At 43.0% G+C, this 20798-nt stretch overlaps 2 protein-coding genes across 3 annotated transcripts; one reads left to right on the forward strand and one right to left on the reverse strand.

Moving 5' to 3' along the window:
• Window positions 1-4193: 4193 nt before the first annotated feature.
• Window positions 4194-5590, reverse strand: LOC308489171 (C-C motif chemokine 3-like; the record flags this gene model as incomplete). Its single annotated transcript, XM_081029960.1, has 3 exons — window positions 4194-4284; window positions 4713-4827; window positions 5515-5590. The coding sequence occupies 3 exons, from the start codon at window positions 5588-5590 to the stop codon at window positions 4194-4196; spliced, it is 282 nt and encodes a 93-aa protein (XP_080886086.1).
• Window positions 5591-15213: 9623 nt separating this feature from the next.
• LOC308489173 (C-C motif chemokine 4-like) lies at window positions 15214-16520 on the forward strand (the record flags this gene model as incomplete). Of its 2 annotated transcripts, none has more annotated exons than XM_081029963.1 (3): window positions 15214-15289; window positions 15772-15886; window positions 16433-16520. In XM_081029963.1, the coding sequence occupies 3 exons, from the start codon at window positions 15214-15216 to the stop codon at window positions 16518-16520; spliced, it is 279 nt and encodes a 92-aa protein (XP_080886089.1). The 2 variants fall into 2 exon arrangements, with proteins under 2 accessions (XP_080886089.1, XP_080886090.1); XM_081029964.1 differs by having other exon boundaries at window positions 16448-16520.
• Window positions 16521-20798: the final 4278 nt, after the last annotated feature.

Below are 20798 nucleotides of genomic sequence, written 5' to 3' on the forward strand. Positions count from 1 at the left end.
TAGGAGGGAATTTGGTGAGGACCTTATTAAATGGAAGGGGTTTTTAAAGTTTGGTGTGCATGGGAATTACCTAGAGGTTTGTTAAAACACAAGTGGTTCTGCCACACCTTCTAACGAGGGGAGGAGGGCTTGGAATTTGCATTTCTAATGCGTTCCCAGGTGTTGCTCTTGTTGTGGACTGGGCACCACCTTTTGAGAACTGCTCTTATGTGGTATTGCCACTGTTGGATTAACTGCGGTCTGTCGGGTGTCGGTGTTGAGGTCCTGTGCCAAATATTAAGGCTGCAACATTGAGGAATTTGATAGGTAAGATTCTGAATGTCAGAATATAACAGCTACTTCTTGCATCCATGAGTAAGGTCCTTAAGAAAGAGTTTAGACTGTTTTGAAATGGGCTCATCTGAAACCAGAAAAGGAACAAAACCAGCTTTGCTAAGAAAAGCCTTTCCCACTTGTCAACTGTCACCAGTAATCTGAAATCTAGAAGGGCTGCAAATGCAGAAATGTTTACTCCAAGCTAACGTTAGTGCGAGCAGAGGCAGGAAGGTGTGAGACTTAATAGGAGAGAAGCCTGGGGTCCACCTGTGGCCCTAACGCCCCCTTCCCACCCTCTCCTATGAAATATTTGTCTTTCTTACTAAAATGGACAATCAGCTCCTTGTGAATGTGCTGGGAGAAATGGCTTTTTATTGGGCTCAAATATTTATCACTTCCCCACATTGTCCCACCTCTGTAGCGGCCAAAATGGAGGCAGCAGTCTCTCCCTAGAGGGCTAGGAAGTGGGGATGTTGGCGTGACTGTAGCATTGAGGCCTGGGCTAGGAAGCGCACATTCCCAACCCCAGTTAAAATGCAAGATGTAGGACTGGACAAGGGCTCTGCTGCTGGTTGTCTAGCCCATGGAATTGATCAGAAGCAAAGATCAGAAGCCTGCTATTATTAGAAGACGGCTTCTCATTGCCAAGGAAATCACAAGACCCAAATGGCCACTGATTGCTCAACACCTAAGGCAAACCCCAGGCTCCTAGCTCACATGGGCAGGAGGTAGACAGCCCCCCGAAAAGGGTTCTTGCCCAGCACACATATGTGTCTACAGAGGGCAGTCTGCAGGGGGGCCAACCAGAGAGGCTGACCAGGATCTCAGTCATGTCTCAGACTCTGGAAGGCCCTATAAACTGGTTAACAATGTGATCCCCATTCTCCCTTTTCCCTCAGAGGGGTCTTTGTTCCATTACTCTGTTCACAAAACTTGTACTTGGGGAGTTGAGCTGGTTAAGCTTCTCGTTTGGTTTGGGGTTGCTGGACCTTGGGAAACAGGTGAATGTAAATGAGCAGGTTTTGTTTTTCTCAGGATATTGGAAGCCAACAGAGAAGAATTATGGTTACCCTGACTGCTGCTTTGGAGACAAAGGCTATTCCTCCCATTCTCCTGACAGTGCCTTCACTTATCACAGGTGTGGATGGTAATTGTGGTAGGGAATGGGCCATTCCTAATGGAAGGGGAATACAAAATGTTGCCTGAGAGGAGATTTGTGTGTGCGTGTTTGAGATATGAAAGCCTTGGGCAAAAGGACTTGTTTGTTGCATTGCCCTCATTATATAAAAGCCACTACGGCTTCAAGACCGGCCAAGCTGAACTCTGTCTTCTTTGGGTCAACTCAGAATCCCAATCAGAAAATGGTTCCGATGGGTAGAATATCACCCATCCAGAGATAAGGTAAGATAAGACAGGTAAGATAAGACCTGAGAGGTAAGCAATACATACTCACTGAAAAATAAGTCAAATGAAAAAGAAGAGTAGAAAATAAAAAGGATAGGTACCCATTAAAAAAATATGTTAATACCATTTGCTCTAAGAAACCGCAGTTAGCTATTTGATATGTATCTTTCCAAATATTTACCTTTGCAAATATATATGTGTATGTGGCTTTAAAAATAACAAAAATAATATTTTATACATATAGTTCTGTAGCACACATGTAGAGTATATATGCATATACTAGATGTAAACAGATATACCTTTTGCACATAATATTATGGACACTTTCCATAGACATAGATGTGTTAACGTTTTTACTGACGGCAGAATATTCCATTGGTGGGCAGCTCAATCCTCTATGATTTAATATTTTATTGATGATCATTTCCTTTTGTTTTCCATTTAAAAATCATGCTGCGAAGAATATCCTTGTGCCTATATATTCCTGTTCTTTGGCACTGTTGCTACAAAATAGATTCCTAGAAATGGAATCAGGGCAAATGATACCTAGGCCAAACTGTATGGGCATCTTAATGTTTGTTCACTACGAGTGTTTAATTGTACTCTAAAGAGTTTGATCACTACAATTCTCAACTAATTTTGGATATAAAAACTAGATTAATTTAATCAAAATGAAATAATCATGGCTTATAAAAAGTTACGCATGTTTGGTTTTTCACACAAATCTTTTGAATTTCTCCTTTGGCAAAAAGGACTCTAGCTCAGCATACATTTCTTGTAGTTAAACTGTAACACAGGCAATCTGTCTAATAAATAACAGCTTTCTCAGTAAACCTGTAAACATAATCCTATTCCACATGTAGGCTGGTTGTCTTTCCCTTGAACATTAGCCATTTATTTTGTAGAGCCTGGATTCAAGGAAAATAATGTACAATACACCTGTTACCATATGCAGATATGCACCACATTTGGAAAAGAATGGTAAATCCTATTGACTCTTTCAGTAGTTCTTAGCTGTTAACATGTATGTGGAAAATCTGATAAGCTTGGTACAAATATCAATTTCAGGTTCACATCTAAATTCTGATCATTGCTTGTGATTTGTGTGTAGGTGGATTTCATTTTGGGAAATAATTTGGCTAGCAGTTAAGAGCATAACGTATAGTTATATCAAAGTCTGAAACTTAATTGTATCTTTACTTGCTGTGTGATCTTGGCTAAGTTACTTAACCTCTCTGAGCCCTAGCTCCCGTTTACTCTTCTGTCAAATGAGGATATTAATAGTACTTAAGCTATGCTGTTTCATTGTGAGGATCAAGTGGCCACTGCATAAAAAGCACTCAGCTTAGAGTAAATGTCAATATGTTAGTAATTGTTATCAAGAAAGCTTGATTTATCATAAATATATACTACGAGTATGGTTCTCAATGCTATCCATTTTAGTAGTGAATTTTCCTGGAGCATGTACATCATGATTTGATTAAAAATATTCATAATTTCAATGTTCCGAAAATGTGGCTCCAGTGTAAAGCAGAGTATCTCTGTGGTGGCCCCCCTTCCATTTCTCCCAATTTCTCTCCATTTCACATCTTCCTATTCTTTGCCTCTTATTTCTTTTAACCAGTGCCTCTTTTTTTGTTTTTTAATTAGTTTCCAATGTACAAAACAATGTAATAGTTAGATATTTATATCTCTCACAAAGTGATAACCCCTCCCCCAGCCTACTACCCCTGTGACATCGTATAAAGCTGTTATAATTCCATTGATTCTATTCCCTTGCCTTACTCCACGTCCTGTGACCATATGTATATATATATATATTACATTATAGTTGACAATCTATGTTATTCAGCTTCAGCTTCAGGTGTACATAGCAGTGGTCAGGCATATACACCGTCAATGAAGTGGTCTCCCTCATAAGACAAGTGCCCATCTGACACCCTACCAAAATCTTTACAATGTTATTGATTATATCCCCCAAACTGTCTTTCATATCAACTAGTGATTCTGATTTGCTAGATAAACAAAACCAAACTCAATGCCAGTTTACTTTTTAAAAATAGCATCTTTATTATTTCTCTGAGCTGAACACAGCACCGAACAGAAACATTCAATACATGTTTCTCAGTCTGGTGGCTTTGGCACCACCTCTGCCTAGAACAAGCTTATGACAGTCACTCAATTACCACCAATCACAGTGCAAGTGAAGAAGGGGAGGGGTGGTGAAAATGGAATCCTGACACCTCTTGGAGCAAACAGTCCCAAACACAGTGTGATATTTAAAATAAATTATGAAAATTAAATAATATAAATAAATTAAATTTTAAGTTAGGAAGAATCCCAGGGTATGGGCGTTTGGCAACAAGCCCACAAGAGAGGTAACTGTGGAGGTTACCGGGGTGTTGCCAAGACTCAGGCCCCTGCTCCTCATTGGCCCACCAAGGTCACTGGGTTCCTCAAAGTGTCCAGGCCACTCAGGCATTCAGCTCCAGGTTAGTGATGTATTCCTGGACCCAGGCCTCCCTGGGGTCGGCACAGACCTGCCGCTGTCTTTTGGTTTGGAATCTGTGGAGAAGATGGAAGGCTTACATACTGAGGAATGCAGCAGGGGAACCCTGGGCCCTCCATAACCCCTCCCTCCTTCTCTGCCCCAGACATCCCAGGGCCAGCCCACTCTCTCAGGGATCCTCTGCCTATCTCAATGCAGAGAGTTGCTCTCACTGACTTGGGGGAGGGGGCCCCTCAGAGGATCCTGCTGCCCTCTCCTTCTTCCCCTCCCTTCCCTCTGTGCTGGGCCAGCCCTCCTTGGCTCTGCAAGCCCCTGGCCAGATCAGGTCACACCTCAGAGACCTGGGTCCTGCATACTTGATAGAATGTCCTGGAAGATGGGGCCTTTCCAGGATGGCACCCTGGCCCATCTGTGCCCTTGGGCACTACCTCCACCCCACACCTTCTCTATCTCCCCAGAGGTGGGCAGGAAGACTGACACTTACATGACACCAGGCTTGGAGCACTGGCTGCTGGTCTCATAATAGTCGACTATGAATTTGCGTGGAAACTGCCGGGCGATATAGGAGAAACAGCAGGCGGTGGGGGTGTCAGCAGCATCTGTAGAGGAAGGGACAGAATGAGCTTGAGTCAAGAAGAAAAGGTAAGATCTGAGATCTAATCCCTGGGAGAATGAGTGTTCAGGGCGTCAGCTGGGAGACAAGGTCACTAGAAGTCATTGGGCATTTTTGCCTAGAAATATCCCTATCTCTGTCTTTGTTTCTGTCTGTGTGCTTCTTTCTCTTGGACTCTTTGTTGTGGGCGCTGTCTTTCTCTTTGTGAGCCAGACATCCAAGCAGACTGTTCTCTTATCTCAAGTCCCTTCAGGAAATTTTGTCTGGTTCAAGAAGCCATAACCTAGCAAAAGAGAAACTTGGATATCTCTCCTAAGATATCCAAGGGACAGAGCTCTTGGGGGGACCTAGAGTGAATTACTGGAAGAATGACACCAGTAGAAAGTAACCAGACTTGGATTCTGCCTCTTGCGAACTCATTTCCTTAGGTCCCTATTTTGCCACCTATAAAATGGCACTGTTATTCTCCTACTCCACCCAGATACGGGGACTAGGCTAGTTAAGAACCCCTTATACGATGAAAATAAAAGCCTTGCGGAAAAAGCAAAGCTGTTTCGTAACCCTTTAAGAAGGTCTCTATTTTGTCTTGGGGCCTCTCAAGACCACAAGAAAAGATAGATGTAGTCTGACCGTGGCCCGAGAATGGGGACACCAACTGCAACAATAGACTCACATGGTGCAGAGAAGACCTGGCTGCACAGGGCCATGGTGCAGAGAAGGACGGCAAGGGCAGCCCCGGGAACCTTCATGATGCTGAGCAGATGGAGCGTGGGCTCGAGTAGCAGGAGAACAGAGATGGGAGTGGGCACTCACTGCTGGCTGCGTTCTTCTGGAGTGCACAGCCATCTCCTCTGCCCTTTATAGGCAGCCCCGCCGATGGGGAAATGGAATCTGGGGGTGAGGAGGGAAATTTTTAAGCATAGCGGTGTTGTCACGCTGAGTGTTGTGCAACTCAGGGTCCCAGGAGACCACAGGAGTTCAGGATATCTAAGAATAGCTTCTCTGAGCTATAAGTTTCAGCCCACAACTCATATGAGTTGTTCTGGTTTCTTGTGGAAATTGTATCGCCGGAGAAGAGGACGAGAGAAGAGTGTGTGTTGCCCCAGGGCTATTCTTAGCTGGTCCCCTTCCAAGAAACTGATCTATACGTGAATTCTCCAGCCCCGTCCTTTCCCCAGAGCTGAAACTTCTGTGCTTCCTCAGCTGCTCTCACCACACGGCTGGGGTACATGAGATGATGCCACAGCTTTTCTTGGAGGCAAGAAGCTGAATTAAAGAATCCCTGCTAGAGGACTAGGAAGCATGAGGTCATGGTTCTGTCATTTCTCCATTCCTCAAATAGTCACTGGGTTAAACACCAGTTGAGGATCATAAAGAGGCATTTGATGTGGGTGTTAATATGTCAGGAGCCTAAAAATATTTATATCCGTTAGTCTAAAGGGCACATTTCTAGGAAAGGGTTCTAGAGGAACAAACCCAACTATGGAGGCATCTTCAAACGTAACCCAGCATCACTTTAGCTGTAAAATTAGGAAACCTAAATTTTCCTCTATCAGGGAATGATAAAGTAAATTATGGTATGTGCACTGGCTTGCTTATGATTAGGCCTGTAAACTGAAGTAGCTAAATATAATCAAAACATCAGTTGTAAAAATGTAAGACGAAAAATCGTACAAATTGAAATTAGTAACTGTGGCAATAGGGTTTCCATTTCAAGAAACATAAATAAATTTGGATTCCTACCTCACACACACAAAAAATTGTACAAATTGTACAAGATGAAGAATTGTGCAAATATATATGTGTATATATGTATACACACATATATGACAAATATTGTAACCATATATATGTGTGTGTGTGTATATATGTATGTATATATATATTCATATGTATTTTTTCTATATATGTAAATGCTAGGCCTGAAAAAAATAAAAAGCATTGTAAATAAATGCCCCAAAGCATCAATAGTTACTTACATATATGTGATAGATCTATGAGTGATTAATTTTCTTGTTTTCCACTTTTTCTGGAGTTTTCTCATTTTTTTAAAGTGAGAGTGTATTACCTTTCTTGTCAGCCCACAAATTTACAAACACATTTTGTTTTAAAACGTTTACAGCAGCATTGGTTGGAAAGCAGGTTGTTGTCAATTGTTTAATTTTAATGTGAAAGAAATTTTTGAGAAATAAACTAAAGTTTCTCTCCAATGGTCTTGGCTAAAATGAAGTCTTGATTCCCATTTTTCTGAGCTGTTTTAAGGACGCTGTATGATATTTGCATAAATAATGCCAAATTCAAAGCCATTTCCTCCTCTTTTGAATTCATAATTTCAGTGGTGTGAAAGGGTCTACTTTCTTAGTCAGATCCATATGTTTCTTTTCCTTTTTCCCTTCTTTGTTATTTTATTGTTCCATAATTAATGAGCATAAATCACATTTAGTTCTTTTTAACGGTCTTTGTCCTCTAGGTGCCCCTGGTCTCGTATGGGCAGGTAAAGTATATAAACAGATAACCACAGCACTTAGAAAGTGCTAAGATTTCAGGAGAAAAAGAAATGAAAGCTCAGAACGCCAGGAGGAGGGAGCAATGACCTCCCTCAGGAGGGTTGAGGAGGGCTTCATGGAAGGGAGGTAACTTTGGCTGGGTCTTGAAAGTTACACAGGAGTTGAACATACGCAGACGGGGTGGTAGAGGAGGTCCGGTGGATAAGAATCAGAGGTGTGAATATTGCTGGCTCAGAAGGAGGAGTGAGCAGTTCAGTGCAGCTGCAGCGTGGTGGAGCAAATACGGATGGTGAAGCTAAACGGGGGCCAAACCAGGAGGGCTTTCACTAGCCACAAAAGGGGTTAGAACAAAGGAGGAAACAAGACATAAGCACAGTGAGACCACACGATTGCAATTCTGTATCTGTAGAGTTACTTCTCTTAAAACACATGGGCTGTGTTTCTGTCCCATCCCTGTTATGGCTAATGCTGGTTGTGAGGGATGGAAAGCAAAGACGAGATCAGGGGCAATGGCAGGTTTCTCTGAGGCTTTAGCATCCATGTATCTTGCTTTGTTACTGTCAATTCCAAATAAGGAATCCTTGTTTCATTGGAAACTCTAGATCACAAACAATGCCTCCACCTCACCCACCTCCTCTACCCCAGCCCTTGACTGATACCCTGAATTGCATTCCCTCATTTACTTCTTGAGGGAAACCCCTATCATACTCGTGATTCAGTTTCTGACAGCTGGCTTCTAGGGGTTGGGGAGGGCAAGGAGGAGGAAATGGAAACTGCTGAATAAATCACTTTCTAATAATGGACGTTATTGTCTACCTCCATGATTATAGCACTTACCACATTGTGTTATAGTGAGTTATTCATGGCATTTTCTCTTCAAAAAATTTAGACCACGTCCTATTGACTTTAAACCAAATTCATACTATGTCTAGTTGGTGAATTTTACTAAATCCTAGCAACTGATGATAATAACATGATGAATTTTCTGATATGGTATCTATTTATTATAATTTTATTCTTTTTAATGAACATAAAATTTTATCTCAGTTATTATACATGTAAGGTTTTCCATATACATCCTAAAATCAGGCAATAGCCCTTTGTCATATATGTTTTTACTTGATTGTAAAACAATGCACTTGTATGCAGAGTAGGTGCTTACTAGGCATGTGTTGAATGTATAATATGAGGGAGCTCTAAGATGATTGAATTGGTCTTGAAAGGTTTTAGAAGTTTCCCAGGTGGTAAATTGCTGTTCCCAGGTGAAATGATTTGCACCTATAGATGGAATCTATCACACAGATAGCTTTGGTCAGGTTTGTATTTCATTGTGTGCATTATTTAGCAATGACTCTCCAGTCATAACCACAATGCCTGACACGTAGTGGAACTTAATAATATTTGTTGAATGAATGAATAACTCAGTGATTTGACTAGCAGTATGGCTATGCCCAAGTGCCATTACGGAGTTGAAAGATGAAAAGGAAGGTAAGGATCAGAAAACCATGGTGTCAAAGTCAGGATCTCTGGGGATCACCAAAGATCTCTCAGGAGGTGGTGACAGAAATAGCCAGCAGTCAACATGGTGGATCCGTCCGCACAGAGGGCTGTGATTTGTGTCCTTGGTGTCCGGCTCAGCCCAGCCTCTTTGAGGCCCCACCTCCGTCCAGAAGATGGTCCCAGCCATGAGTACAGCGGGTTCTGGCTGAACAATTCATGTTCTGCAACGTCACCGCCTTGTCCTGCTCTGCTCGCCTCCTCATCACTGGATTGGTTTCCTTTCAGTTTCTGGTCCCACAGTTCCACTTCCCCAGGCATCAGTCTCAGTCTCTCCTTTTGGCAACAGTGGCTCCAGACATGGGTTTGCTGGTGACGATGCCCTTTTGGCCCAGTCTCCGCCTCCTATCTGCAGGTAGCACAGGCTTGGCCCCACCTTTCATGTGGGTAGAAACAATATCCATGGGGCCTCTTTCTAGCATCCTCCAGAGAGAGTGTCTCCTTGCAGCCCCTACTCTTTGCTTTTCCTTCTTGAGTTCTTATCATTCTCTCTGACTATTTGTGTGTGTGTGTAGGAAGTCAAGGTATACATCTTGGTATTGGACTAGATTCTGTCCCCTGTTCCCCCATCGGTATTCTCTACTCAGTAAAAGCACCCCCTCCTACCCAGCTTCTAAGCCAGAAAGCTGGGATCACCCTTGGCTTGTCCCTCCGCTTCACCTCCTACATCTACAGTTTTCCCGCCTTATCGGTGGTTTTACTTTCTTTGGTTTCAGTCCCCTGTGGTCAGTCATGGTCCAAAGATATTAAATGGAAAATGCAGATATAAACAATCCGTAAGTGTTAGACTGTGCGCTGCCCTGCTCCATCTCACCGGGGACGTGAATTATATCTTGGTCCAGTGTATCCACGCTGTATACACTACCTGCCAGTTAGTGACTTAGTGGCCATCTCAGTTATCAGATTGACTCGGTATTACAGAGTTTGTGTTCAAGTATCCTTTATTCTACCTAATGGTGATGCCAAAGCTCCAGGGCAGTCATGCTGGAAACTTGGACATGCCAAAGAGAAGCCGTAAAGTGCCTCCTTTAAGTGAAAAGGTGTGTATGTCATATAGGGATAAAACATAGGATATATATGGTTCAGGACTATCTGAGGTGTTAGGTATACACTGGCAGTCTTTGAATGTATCCCCCACAGATAAAGGGAGGGAGGGTGTTACTGTATTCAATCTATTGTGTTTTGAAATGAGGTGTATCTGCTTCTCACCATTCCTATTGCCAGTGTCTTAGCTCAGGCCCTCAGCATCTGACCATAACAGCTGTGTTTCCTATCAGCTGAGTTTTCTTCCAGTTTGCCTCTCTTCAATCTGTCCCATCATCACACAGCATCCAAAGTGATTTTGCAAATCAGTCTCCGTCTCTTTTTCTTGAACATTCTTTCAATACTCTGCACTGTTTACAGCATGAAATGGAAGCTTCTCCTCTGTGACCTGATCCCTGCTTTTCTCTTTGGCCATGAATCTTGGTACATTCCAACTTCCTGGAAACCAAGACTCAGCCTTCTGAACTACATGTAATTCCTTACAAGTGCAGGTTTTCTTTCTGCTTTTCAGGAATGAGATGTCACTTTGCAAGGCACAATTTTCCCTTCTTGAAAATCACAGGGAAGAGTGAAGTACTTTAAGCACGGGTACACCTCATAACAGCTGCAGAGATTAATATTTAGAACAAATAAGGAAAACCACTATTTAATTCCCATAGTTTTGCAAGGAAAAGAGAAATCCATGGATTCCACTGTTCAAAGACATGCCAAATGTAAATCTGAAAGACATTTTATTAGGTTGGTGCAAAAGTAATTACAGCTTTTGCAATTATTTTTAGCCTTTTAAACTGCTATTACCTTTGCACCAACCTAATATATCATGATTACAGACTTTGGTTGTTAAACATTTAACATAAATTTATAATACGCACATATTCCTTTATTGGTTTACTTACTTACACTCTGGAACCAGACCTCCTTGGTGTCATTTCCAAATCTATTAGCTGTGTGTTCTTCCATAGATTACTTAACTCTCTGGGCTTCATTTTGCTCATATGTGAAAGGGGATAATAGTACTGTGTTTCCCCCAAAATAAGACCTAGCTGGACCATCAGCTCTAGTGCATCTTTTGGAACAAAAATTTATGTAATACCCAGTCTTATCTAACATAATATAAGACTGAGTCTTATATTAATTTTTGCTCCAAAAGACGCATTAGAGCTGATGGTTCGGCTTGGTCTTATTTTCGGGGAAACATGGTCCCTGCCTCAGAGGATTGAATACATTAATATCTATAAAAGGATTAGAACATCACTGGCTCATAGTGCTGTGTGTTAGTTACTATTATTATTACTAAAATATTTCATTTAATCTATTTTATATATTTAAAATGTGCAGGTCTCTTGGTTTTTGACGGAGTAACCCACCCCCACACTCTGCCTGGCTAATCATCCTTCAAGTCTCAGCTCAATTTGTAATAGAGAAAAGTTACAACAACCTGAATGAAATGGCTAAATATAAATTTTGATATATTACTTTGGTATTTCAATGCAGTGAAATGGCATGCATGCTAATTTTGAATAATTTTTGAGTTTTTAACGACATGGAAGAATACAAGTAAAAATCCTAAGATATATGAGCAAAAGAAAGACTATTAAGTAACAATAGTGAAATGGAAAACGATGTATAGAATGCTGGTTAATTATTTATGTATTTATTTATTTATGATTTCCTATATTTTCTAAATTTTCTATGTGACCATGTATATTTTCCATTAAAAACAAAGGAAACTAATATAAGTTGTTACAAAAATCATACATTTTTTGGAAGCCTTTCTTAAGACTTCACCACAACTTTTCAAAGCATGTATCTCCAAATATGTCAGATAGTAGGTACACAGTAAAGTTTCACTGATTTATTTTCTTCTCTTCCTGGATACTATAGCCTGGCAAGAGCTAAAAACAGGTATAAAAAGCACTGTTTGAAGGAAGAAAGTTGCTTTCTAAAGAATACTGAAGGTTTTCTTGAACCTTCCAAACACAGGTGAGGCTTTATTTACAGATTGGGATCAGATAGAACCATGGACATGATATGCTGGGGGAAATCAAGGGTACCAGGGCGTTTGTAAGGTCATATTACTGCTGGGGTTGCCAGTCCTGCCTGCCGCTTACAGACGCTGGGAGGACAAAATGAGAAAACAGTGCCCATAGTGGAGTTATGGGCACAGTGCCAGCAAGGGTGTAAGGGGATATTACCACGAGTGAGGAGAAGTGGACTTTCCATGGAGGGAGAGGGTGGGTGACCCCCAGAATGCATTGGGAGCTCCCTGGAACCCTGGTAGACTTCTGTTGTCACTTCTCTACACCGCTGAACTGGAAAGAGCTGAGTCTTAGAATAGTATCCCTTATGATAAACCACTTGCTATGTGGGTTGAGGGCAGGGCAATTATCACCTCATCAGAGCTGGGGAATTCACCTTTTGACTAGAGTCCAAATGCCCAGATCATTCTTATTTCATTTAGATAAGTGGAGTTCACATTTTGAGTCCATGTTACCTATCATACCCCATCCTACCTCCTCCAGGAAAACTGGTAGTTCTGGCTGCCTCTGAGGACTTATGAAACAAGTGTTTATTGAACACCTACTATGTATGTGGAGATAAACATAACATGGTTTATGCATCAAGGAACGCACTATCCAGTGGGGGAGGCAGCCAAATAGACAGTGACATGATGGAAGTAGCACAGAGGAAGATACAGGACTCAGTTGGAAGAAAGGTCAGGAACGGTTCTCTACAGAAGACGAACACATTTATGTTGTGTATTCAAGAGGCATTTGCTATCGTTCTGTCTACACTACCACTTAGAAATGGCCCCAATGTATAAATCTTGGAGGCCATAGATCCAGCTAAACATACTGGGACACGTGCTTTGTATTCTCCATGTGGAATTTCACTAGTGTGAACACAACATTATTGTTGGGACATTCATGACAAAATCTTTTGCCTCTATGACCAAAGATCAAAGCAAGGCTAGGAAGCAAACCACAAGAGTCAAACTCATTGTGTGGCTCCAAGATAACTCATCACCCATCTTATCCCTCCTCACTTTCCTAATACGCCAGAGCAAGTATCTTTAAAATCTTCACAACTTAAAGGCCAGCACACCCTACTCATTTAGATGGAAGTCCCCTTGTCAAGGCCTCCCCTTCAGCACACAGTGGGGTTTCAACTTCACTTAGAACTATCAGTCCAAAGCCAAGGGATGGCCTTCTCCATCCTTTGAGCCTCTGACATTCTGTTTCTACCTTTGATGTGACAATTTATTCCATCTCTTGGGACAGTAATTTCTATCACTGCCAACACCATGATTAGACTAAGACCTGTTTGAGGGGAAGGATGCGGCTACATACGGCTCTGCCTTCCATGACAAAAAGCAGATGACTTCTAAATTGATTGGGTTGAGTAGAAATGGCATGGATAACAAAGTCTGCGTAGCTCTCACTGTACACAAGGTACACCCTCTTTCCCTGAAGCAAGGTCCTTGATACATGAAGGTGAAACTTCACCAACCGGGAAAGACCATGCGAGGCACTGGCATCTGTGATATGAGGGGTCATAGAACTTTAGAGCTGGGGATAGGGGACTTGGGGGAGATCAGAACATTTGAAACAAGTCTCGCAGAGAGAAGGGGGAGAAGAGAAAAGATGGAGGGAAGAAGGACAGTTTGTGTGTGGGGGTGGGGTGGAGGGAGTGATAGGAGGTAGGAGGACATTATACTTCATTTAGGGACCCGGAGGTACTCCACGATGCTGCTCTGCCCTCTCCAGTCCTACATCTCGATAGCACCCAGGGGGCCTGGTTTTCTCTTTCACTCTTCATTCTTCCCTCCCTGAGCAGAGGCAGGGAGCAGTGTGGGGCTGGAGGTGAGCACGAGGATCAGCGTGGCTGAGTTGCAGGTGGATACAGATCTTGATCCAATCATCTGGACCACCCTCACCTGCCCACTTCATCCACTACTGATTCCTGGCCCTTGTGAACTTCACCGAGTCACCTTACTTCACCTTCAGGTCACCAGCAGCGGCCAAACCAGGCAGGGCTTTCAATGAACACTAGGAATTCCCTGTGGAGGGCTGTACACACTCACATGTGCACACATTTCTCCGTAATATCAACAAACTCACGGTTAGGTATATCCAACCCCATTTTTATACTTGAGGAACATTCTTATTCTGGGTCTTCCAAACTGATTTTTACTGACTTTATTCTCCTTCTCTAGTAGGGGTCCACGTGGGCAAACTGAAACCTGTAGTTCTCTTCCCATCTGTTCCCTTCTGGTTCTAGGACAGACTAACCCAAACTCCTCCCCTCCTGACTTCAGCCCTAGGAAGATGGCTGTGTGGAGTATAACCCCTAGTGGTCAGCAGTTTCTCTCTCTGTGGTCACATTGTATATTTGTGACAACAAGGAAGAAAGAATATAGATGTCAGAGTCAGAAGAATCTCACTTCAGATCTTGGCACTGCCACTTAAGATTGTCGCCTTGAGGTGATCAGTGAACTCTCCCCTGCTTTCTGATCCTTCTTCCCTCAGTGAATAATCAACTTGCTGCATAGTGTTGTGGTAGGATTTGCTGTTATGCGTATAAGAAGTTCGTCCACTGCCTGGCACATAGCAAACGTTCTGTAAGTCAGAGGTAATTGTTCTGCTGGGTCCTTCTGCACGTGCAATGCTGGACTCTTTCTTTCAGCCCAAGGCAACATACAGGGACCTACAGTCACTCAACCCAGCAGAAGCAGGTCCAGTAATGAGACACGGAGTTCAGTTCCTCCTTCCTTCTTGGGGCCAGGCTTGTGGTAACCCTGGAAAGACTGTCATTAGTCCTCCAGCTTCTGGAGCTGCCAACCACCCATAGGAGCAGGACTGTCATCAACAAGCCCCTTCTAGCAGGTGTGAATGTTTTATCTTTCCTGTGGGGTTTACAATTCTCTCCTCAGTATCAGACACTGCCTTGGGTGTACCACTTCCCTCTAGGGCTCAAACCACTTCTCTGCCTCCTTCTTTCCACTGTGATGACATCGTGTTGGGCAAGAAAAGCTGTGCAGAGCTCCTCACTCTCAGCTAGCTTGACTTTCCTCTTTGGTACCATGACATCATTTCTACCCTGGAAATTCCACTTGCCCTCCTGTGCCCCCACCTCTGTCCCAGTCATCAAAGTTCTTATAAAGAAGGGATCCCAACTCAGTGTCAGCACAGAACGCAGTAGGCTTCTGACGCTTCTTGGTTCTATAGTGTCAGCTGCGGGAAAGCTTCTCCTTTTCCGAGACCATGAAGCTCTGCATGACTGTCCTCTCTCTCCTCGTGCTAGTGGCTGCCTTCTGCTCTCCAGCGCTCTCAGCACCAAGTAAGTTTGTTTTTTCAACTACTACTTCTAGAGCCATGGTGTAGGGAGCTCCCACTTTACTATATGGGAAGGTCCACCAGTGGCTTCTGGGGATGGGAGAAAAGGGAGGTGGGACAATTAAGTAGCTGCTGTTAATGCAGAGTCTAGTAGACATTCAGTAATATTCAAGTTCCTGTTTTCTTGAGAAATAGAATCAGTCGGCCTATTTAAACAAGTCCCTGTCTTACTCTGTGCCTTGGTTTCTCCACTTGTAAAATGAATGGAGTTCGGCGTGTGCTCTGAGACCCAATCCAGCTCCATTGTCTTCTTTTAGCATTTTGTATTCAGGATCAGATTCCTACTCAGGGTGGGTGGGATTAGATATCAGGGACAGTAGTTAAGGTCTGGTAGCTCCACAGAGATGCCCACAGAATATCCATAACTAGAAGCCAAAACGAGCAGCTCCTTGCAGAGCTTTGATCTCACGTGGCCTTTCTTTCCAGTGGGTTCAGACCCTCCCACTGCGTGCTGCTTCACTTACACCCTGCGGAAGCTTCCTCGCAAAATTGTGAGGGATTACTATGAGACCAGCAGCCTCTGCTCCCAGCCAGCTGTGGTGTAAGTATCAACCTCTGGGCTCCTCTGGGAGGAAGGGCGAGGGCAGGGTTAGAAAAGGGGCCTGTTTGGGGGTAGGGGAGGATCAAATAGTAGGGAAGCAGGTCTCAGGGCTGAAGCCCTCCCAGAAACCAGTGAGGTCATGATGTTACCTGTTGGGTCCTGGAGGGGCTGTGGGGGGCCTAGGGAGAAGATGAAGGGTTTCTGGGGAGGAAGTTAGCCAGAGACCAGGAAACCAGGGAAAGTGAAAGGAGAGGAAATATGGGCTGACTTCTTAAACGGTGCTTAGAAAAGCATATGAAAAAGTTATTGCTAGGGGCGGGAGGTGTCATGGGGAGAGGTAGGCGTATTGATTGTAAAACTCATTGGTTCCTTGTGTGGGCAACCAGAGCTAAATCCAGGGTGAAAAGTATAAGGAGTCTCGTTCTAGTACCACCCCAGGAAGGGTCTTCCTACCCACTAGAGGGTTCAACTTGAACTGTGGTCAAGCAGAGGGAGATAGGTACCACAGGGAATGTCCCATGGGATCTAATCACTCCTGTTCTACAGATTCCAGACCCAAAGGGGAAAACTGATCTGTGCCAACCCCAGCGAACCCTGGGTCCTGGAGTACATGGAAGACCTGGAACTGAACTGAGACACTCTGAGCACAGCGGCAGGAAATCTCCAGAGAAGGTCACCTGAGCCCGACGCTTCTCAGTGAGATGTACCCTCGGCATGTTTACAACTCCTCTCTGTAGTTCCTGGTCTTTCCCTTAATTTAATTTTATTATGTGCTGTGTTATTTTATTTGATGGTTTTTCCTTTATTTATGATTTTTTGTTTGTTTTTTGCCAAAGGACACATGTCCCCCACGGGGATGGTCCACCATCACTGTTTCTCTGCTATTGTTAGCACTTGGATAATACAGTTGATTGCATGTGTTTTCATAATAAAACTTTAAAAAAATGTGGACAGTTGCTTTGTTTTTTAATTCAATTTGGAGTGAAGAGATTGCCTAGTATTATTTAGACAAACTACATATAGAGACAAACTAGTCTCCAAACAGTAAGAATGAGAACTTCCTGAGTACTTCAGAAGAGCTAAATGCTCTAAAGACACAACCCCACTTAATACTTTCAACAAGTATTTTAACACCCTTATTAAGTAGGGATTCTTACCCCCAGTTTTACAGATGAGGAAAGAGAGGCACAAGCTGACGTGACTTGCTGAGGCTTGTAGGTCTGCTTGGAGAGCACCATGAAAGGGTGCTCCCAAAGGATAGCTGTGATGCTAAGGGTCTCATTTCAACATCTTGTAGGGAAGTGGTATAAGCAGCAACAGCACAATGTAGAGGGAAGGTGAGGTAGTTCAGAGCCAGGAAAGTGGGCCTCCGTCTCTTATTATCAGCGTGTCATTAGGAAAGGCATCTTGCCTCACTGGACCTCAATTTTCACACCAGTAACGTGGAGTTAATATCATCCACTTTGAAGGGCTGTTATAAGGTGATGTGTAAAGCAGCCATCACAGGGCCTGACATCTGGAAGATTCTTTTCTTCCTCTCTGAGCCTTAGCTCTTCACCTAAAACAGAGATAGTGTCTCTCTTCCCAGGGTCATTATGCGGATTACATTAGAGGTGGATCAGCTCTCCAAAGCCCAAAGCAACATGAAGTGTTATCATGAGGACAGAAGAACAAATGTCAGATATGGTTCTGGAGTGTTGTGGAAGTATCCTAAAGCCACGTCTCCCTAATAATTATTCAGCCAAATCCTAGCATCTAGAGATTATCACATGGTGAATTGTCTGCTACAGTCTGTGTCTTATAGTTTTGTTCTCTTCAATGAAGGTGGTTAATTGAATATCAAATTTCTCTTAGTAATTATATATGTAAGATTTGCCATATTAGTCCTAAAATCAGGAAATAGCCCTTTTTCATATGTGTTTTTACTTGTTTGGAAAACAAAGTACTTGTATGCAGAGTAGGTGCTTACTAGACACGTGTTGAACGAGGGAGCTTTAGGATGATTCAATTGGTCTTGAAGGGTGTTAGAAATTTTCCAGGTGGTAAATTGCTGTTCCCAGGTGAAATGATTTGCACATATAGATGGAACCTATCACACAGATAGCTTTGGTCAGGTTTGTATTTCATTGTGTGCATTATTTAGCAATGACTCTCCAGTCATAACCACAATGTCTGACTCGTAGTGGAGCTTAATGTTTGGTGAATGAATGAATAACTCAGTGATTTGACTAGCAGTATGGCTATGCCCAAGTGCCATTATGGAGTTGAAAGATGAAAAGGAAGGTAAGAATCAGAAAACCATGGTGTCAAGGTCAGGATCTCTGGGGATCACCAAAGATCTCTCAGGAGGTGGTGACAGAAATAGCCAGCAGTCAACATGGTGGATCCGTCCGCACAGAGGGCTGTGATTTGTGTCCTTGGTGTCTGGCTCAGCCCAGCCTCTTTGAGGCCCCACCTCCATCCAACAGAGGGTCCCAGCCATAAGTGCAGGGGGTTCTGGCTGAACAATTCATGTTCTGCAACGTCACCACCATGTCCTGCTCTGCTAGCCTCCTCATCACTGGATTGGTTTCCTTTTAGTTTCTGGTCCCACAGTTCCACTTCCCCAGGCATCAGTCTCAGTCTCTCCTTTTGGCAGCAATGGCTCCAGAGATGGGTTCGCTGGTGACGATGCCGGTTTGGCCCAGTCTCCGCCTCCTATCTGCAGATGTGGCCCAGAGTCAGGTAGCACAGGCTTGGCCCCACCTTTCATGTGGATTGAAACAATCTCCTCGGGGCCTCTTTCTAGCATCCTCCAAAGACAATGTCTCCTTGCAGCCCCTACTCTTTGCTTTTCCTTCTTGAGTTTTTACCATTCTCTCTGACTATTTGTGTGTGTGTGTAGTAGGTCAAGGTATACATCTTGGTATTGGACTAGATTCTGTCCCCTGTTCCCCCATCAGTATTCTCTACTCAGTAAAAGCACCCCCTCCTACCCAGCTTCTAAGCCAGAAAGCTGGGATAACCCTTGGCTTGTCCCTCCGCTTCACCTCCTACATCTACAGTTTTCCCGCCTTATTGGTGGTTTCACTTTCTTTGGATTCAGTTCCCTGCAGTCAATGGTCCAAAAATATAAATTGGAAAATGCAGATATAAACAATCCGTAAGTGTTAAACTGTGCGCTGCCCTGCTCCATCTCACCGGGGACGTGAATTATATCTTGGTGCAGTGTATCCACGCTGTATACACTACCTGCCAGTTAGTGACTTAGTGGCCATCTCAGTTATCAGATTGACTTGGAGCACAGTGCTTGTGTTCAGGTATCACTTATTCTACCTAATGGTGATGCCAAAGCTCCAGGGCAGTGATGCTGGAAACTTGGACATGCCAAAGAGAAGCCGTAAAGTGCCTCCTTTAATTGAAAAGGTGTGTATGTCGTGTAGGAAAAAACATAGGATATATATGGTTCAGGACTATCTGAGGTGTTAGGTATACACTGGCGGTCTTTGAATGTATCCCCTGCAGATAAAGGGAGGGAGGGTATTACTGTATTCAATCTATTGTGTTTTGAAATGAGGTGTATCTGCTTCTCACCATTCCCATTGCCATTGTCTTAAGTCAGATATCATCATTACTTCCCATGACAACTATAAAAGTTTCTTTTCAATTGTTTTATTTTCCAGTTTGCCTCTCATCCATCTGTCCCATTATCACACAGCATCCAATGTGATTTTGCAAGTCAGTCTCTGTCTCTTTTGTTGCAATGTCTTTCAACACTCTGCATCGTTTCCAACATGAAACGGAAGCCTCTCCTGTATGACCTGGTCCCTGCTTCTCTCTTTGGCCACAGATCATGGTACACCCCAACTTCCTGGAAACCAAGACTCAGCCCTCTGAACTACATGTAATTCCTTACAAGTGCAGGTTTCCTGTCTGCTTTTCATGAATGAGGTGTCAATTTGCAGGGCAGAATTTTTTCTTCTTGAAAATCACAAGGAAGAGTGAGGTACTTTAAGCATGGGTACATCCCATGACAACTGCAGAGATTAATATTTAGAACAAATAAGGAAAACTACTGTTATTTATTTATTTATTTTCCTAGTATTGTACCAGCCCGGTTTAATGTAGTATTCTTTTTTTTAACTTTTTTAATACAAAACAATGTTATAGTTAGACATTTATCATTTATATCCCTCACACAGTGACAACCTTCCTCCCTCCATGCACTACCCCTCTGACATCGCACACAGCCATTACATTTCCACTGTCTCTATTCCTAATGCTGTACTCCGCTTCTTGTAACTATATATATATATGATTGTAGTTGACATTCATTATTGTTCAGCTTCAGGTGTACAGTGCAGTGATCAGGCATCTGCATCACCCCTGAGGTGGTCTCCCTAATGAGACAAGTGTCCATCGGATACCCTACAAAATCTTTACAACATTATTGATTACATTCCCCCAATTGACTTTTGTATCCCCGTGGCAATCTTGTGGTTACAGACTGTGCTTCCTAATCCCCTCACCTTCCCCCTTATCCCCAACCCCCTCCCATCTAGCAACCCTCTGTTTTTCCTCTATGTCTCAAGACTGTTTCTGATTAGTTCATTCATTTATTCTTTTCTTTAGATTCCACATATAAGTGAGATTATATGGTATTTGTCTTTCTCAGTCTGACTTATTTAACTTAACATAATGTTCTCTAAGTCCATGCATATTGTTGTAAATGGTAAGATTTCATTCTTCTTTATGGCTGCGTAATATTCCATTGTATAAATGTACCATGGTCTTTTAATCCAGTCATCTACCGATGGGCATTTTGGTTGTTTTCATGTCTTGGCTATTGTGTATAGTGCTGCAATCAACATAGGGGTGCATAAATTTTTTTGAATTAGAGTTTTGGATTTCTCCGGATAGATACCTAGGAGTG

The sequence above is a fragment of the Rhinolophus hipposideros genome, assembly GCF_964194185.1.
Source record: "Rhinolophus hipposideros genome assembly, chromosome: 20".
In the NCBI taxonomy this organism is placed as follows: domain Eukaryota; kingdom Metazoa; phylum Chordata; class Mammalia; order Chiroptera; family Rhinolophidae; genus Rhinolophus; species Rhinolophus hipposideros.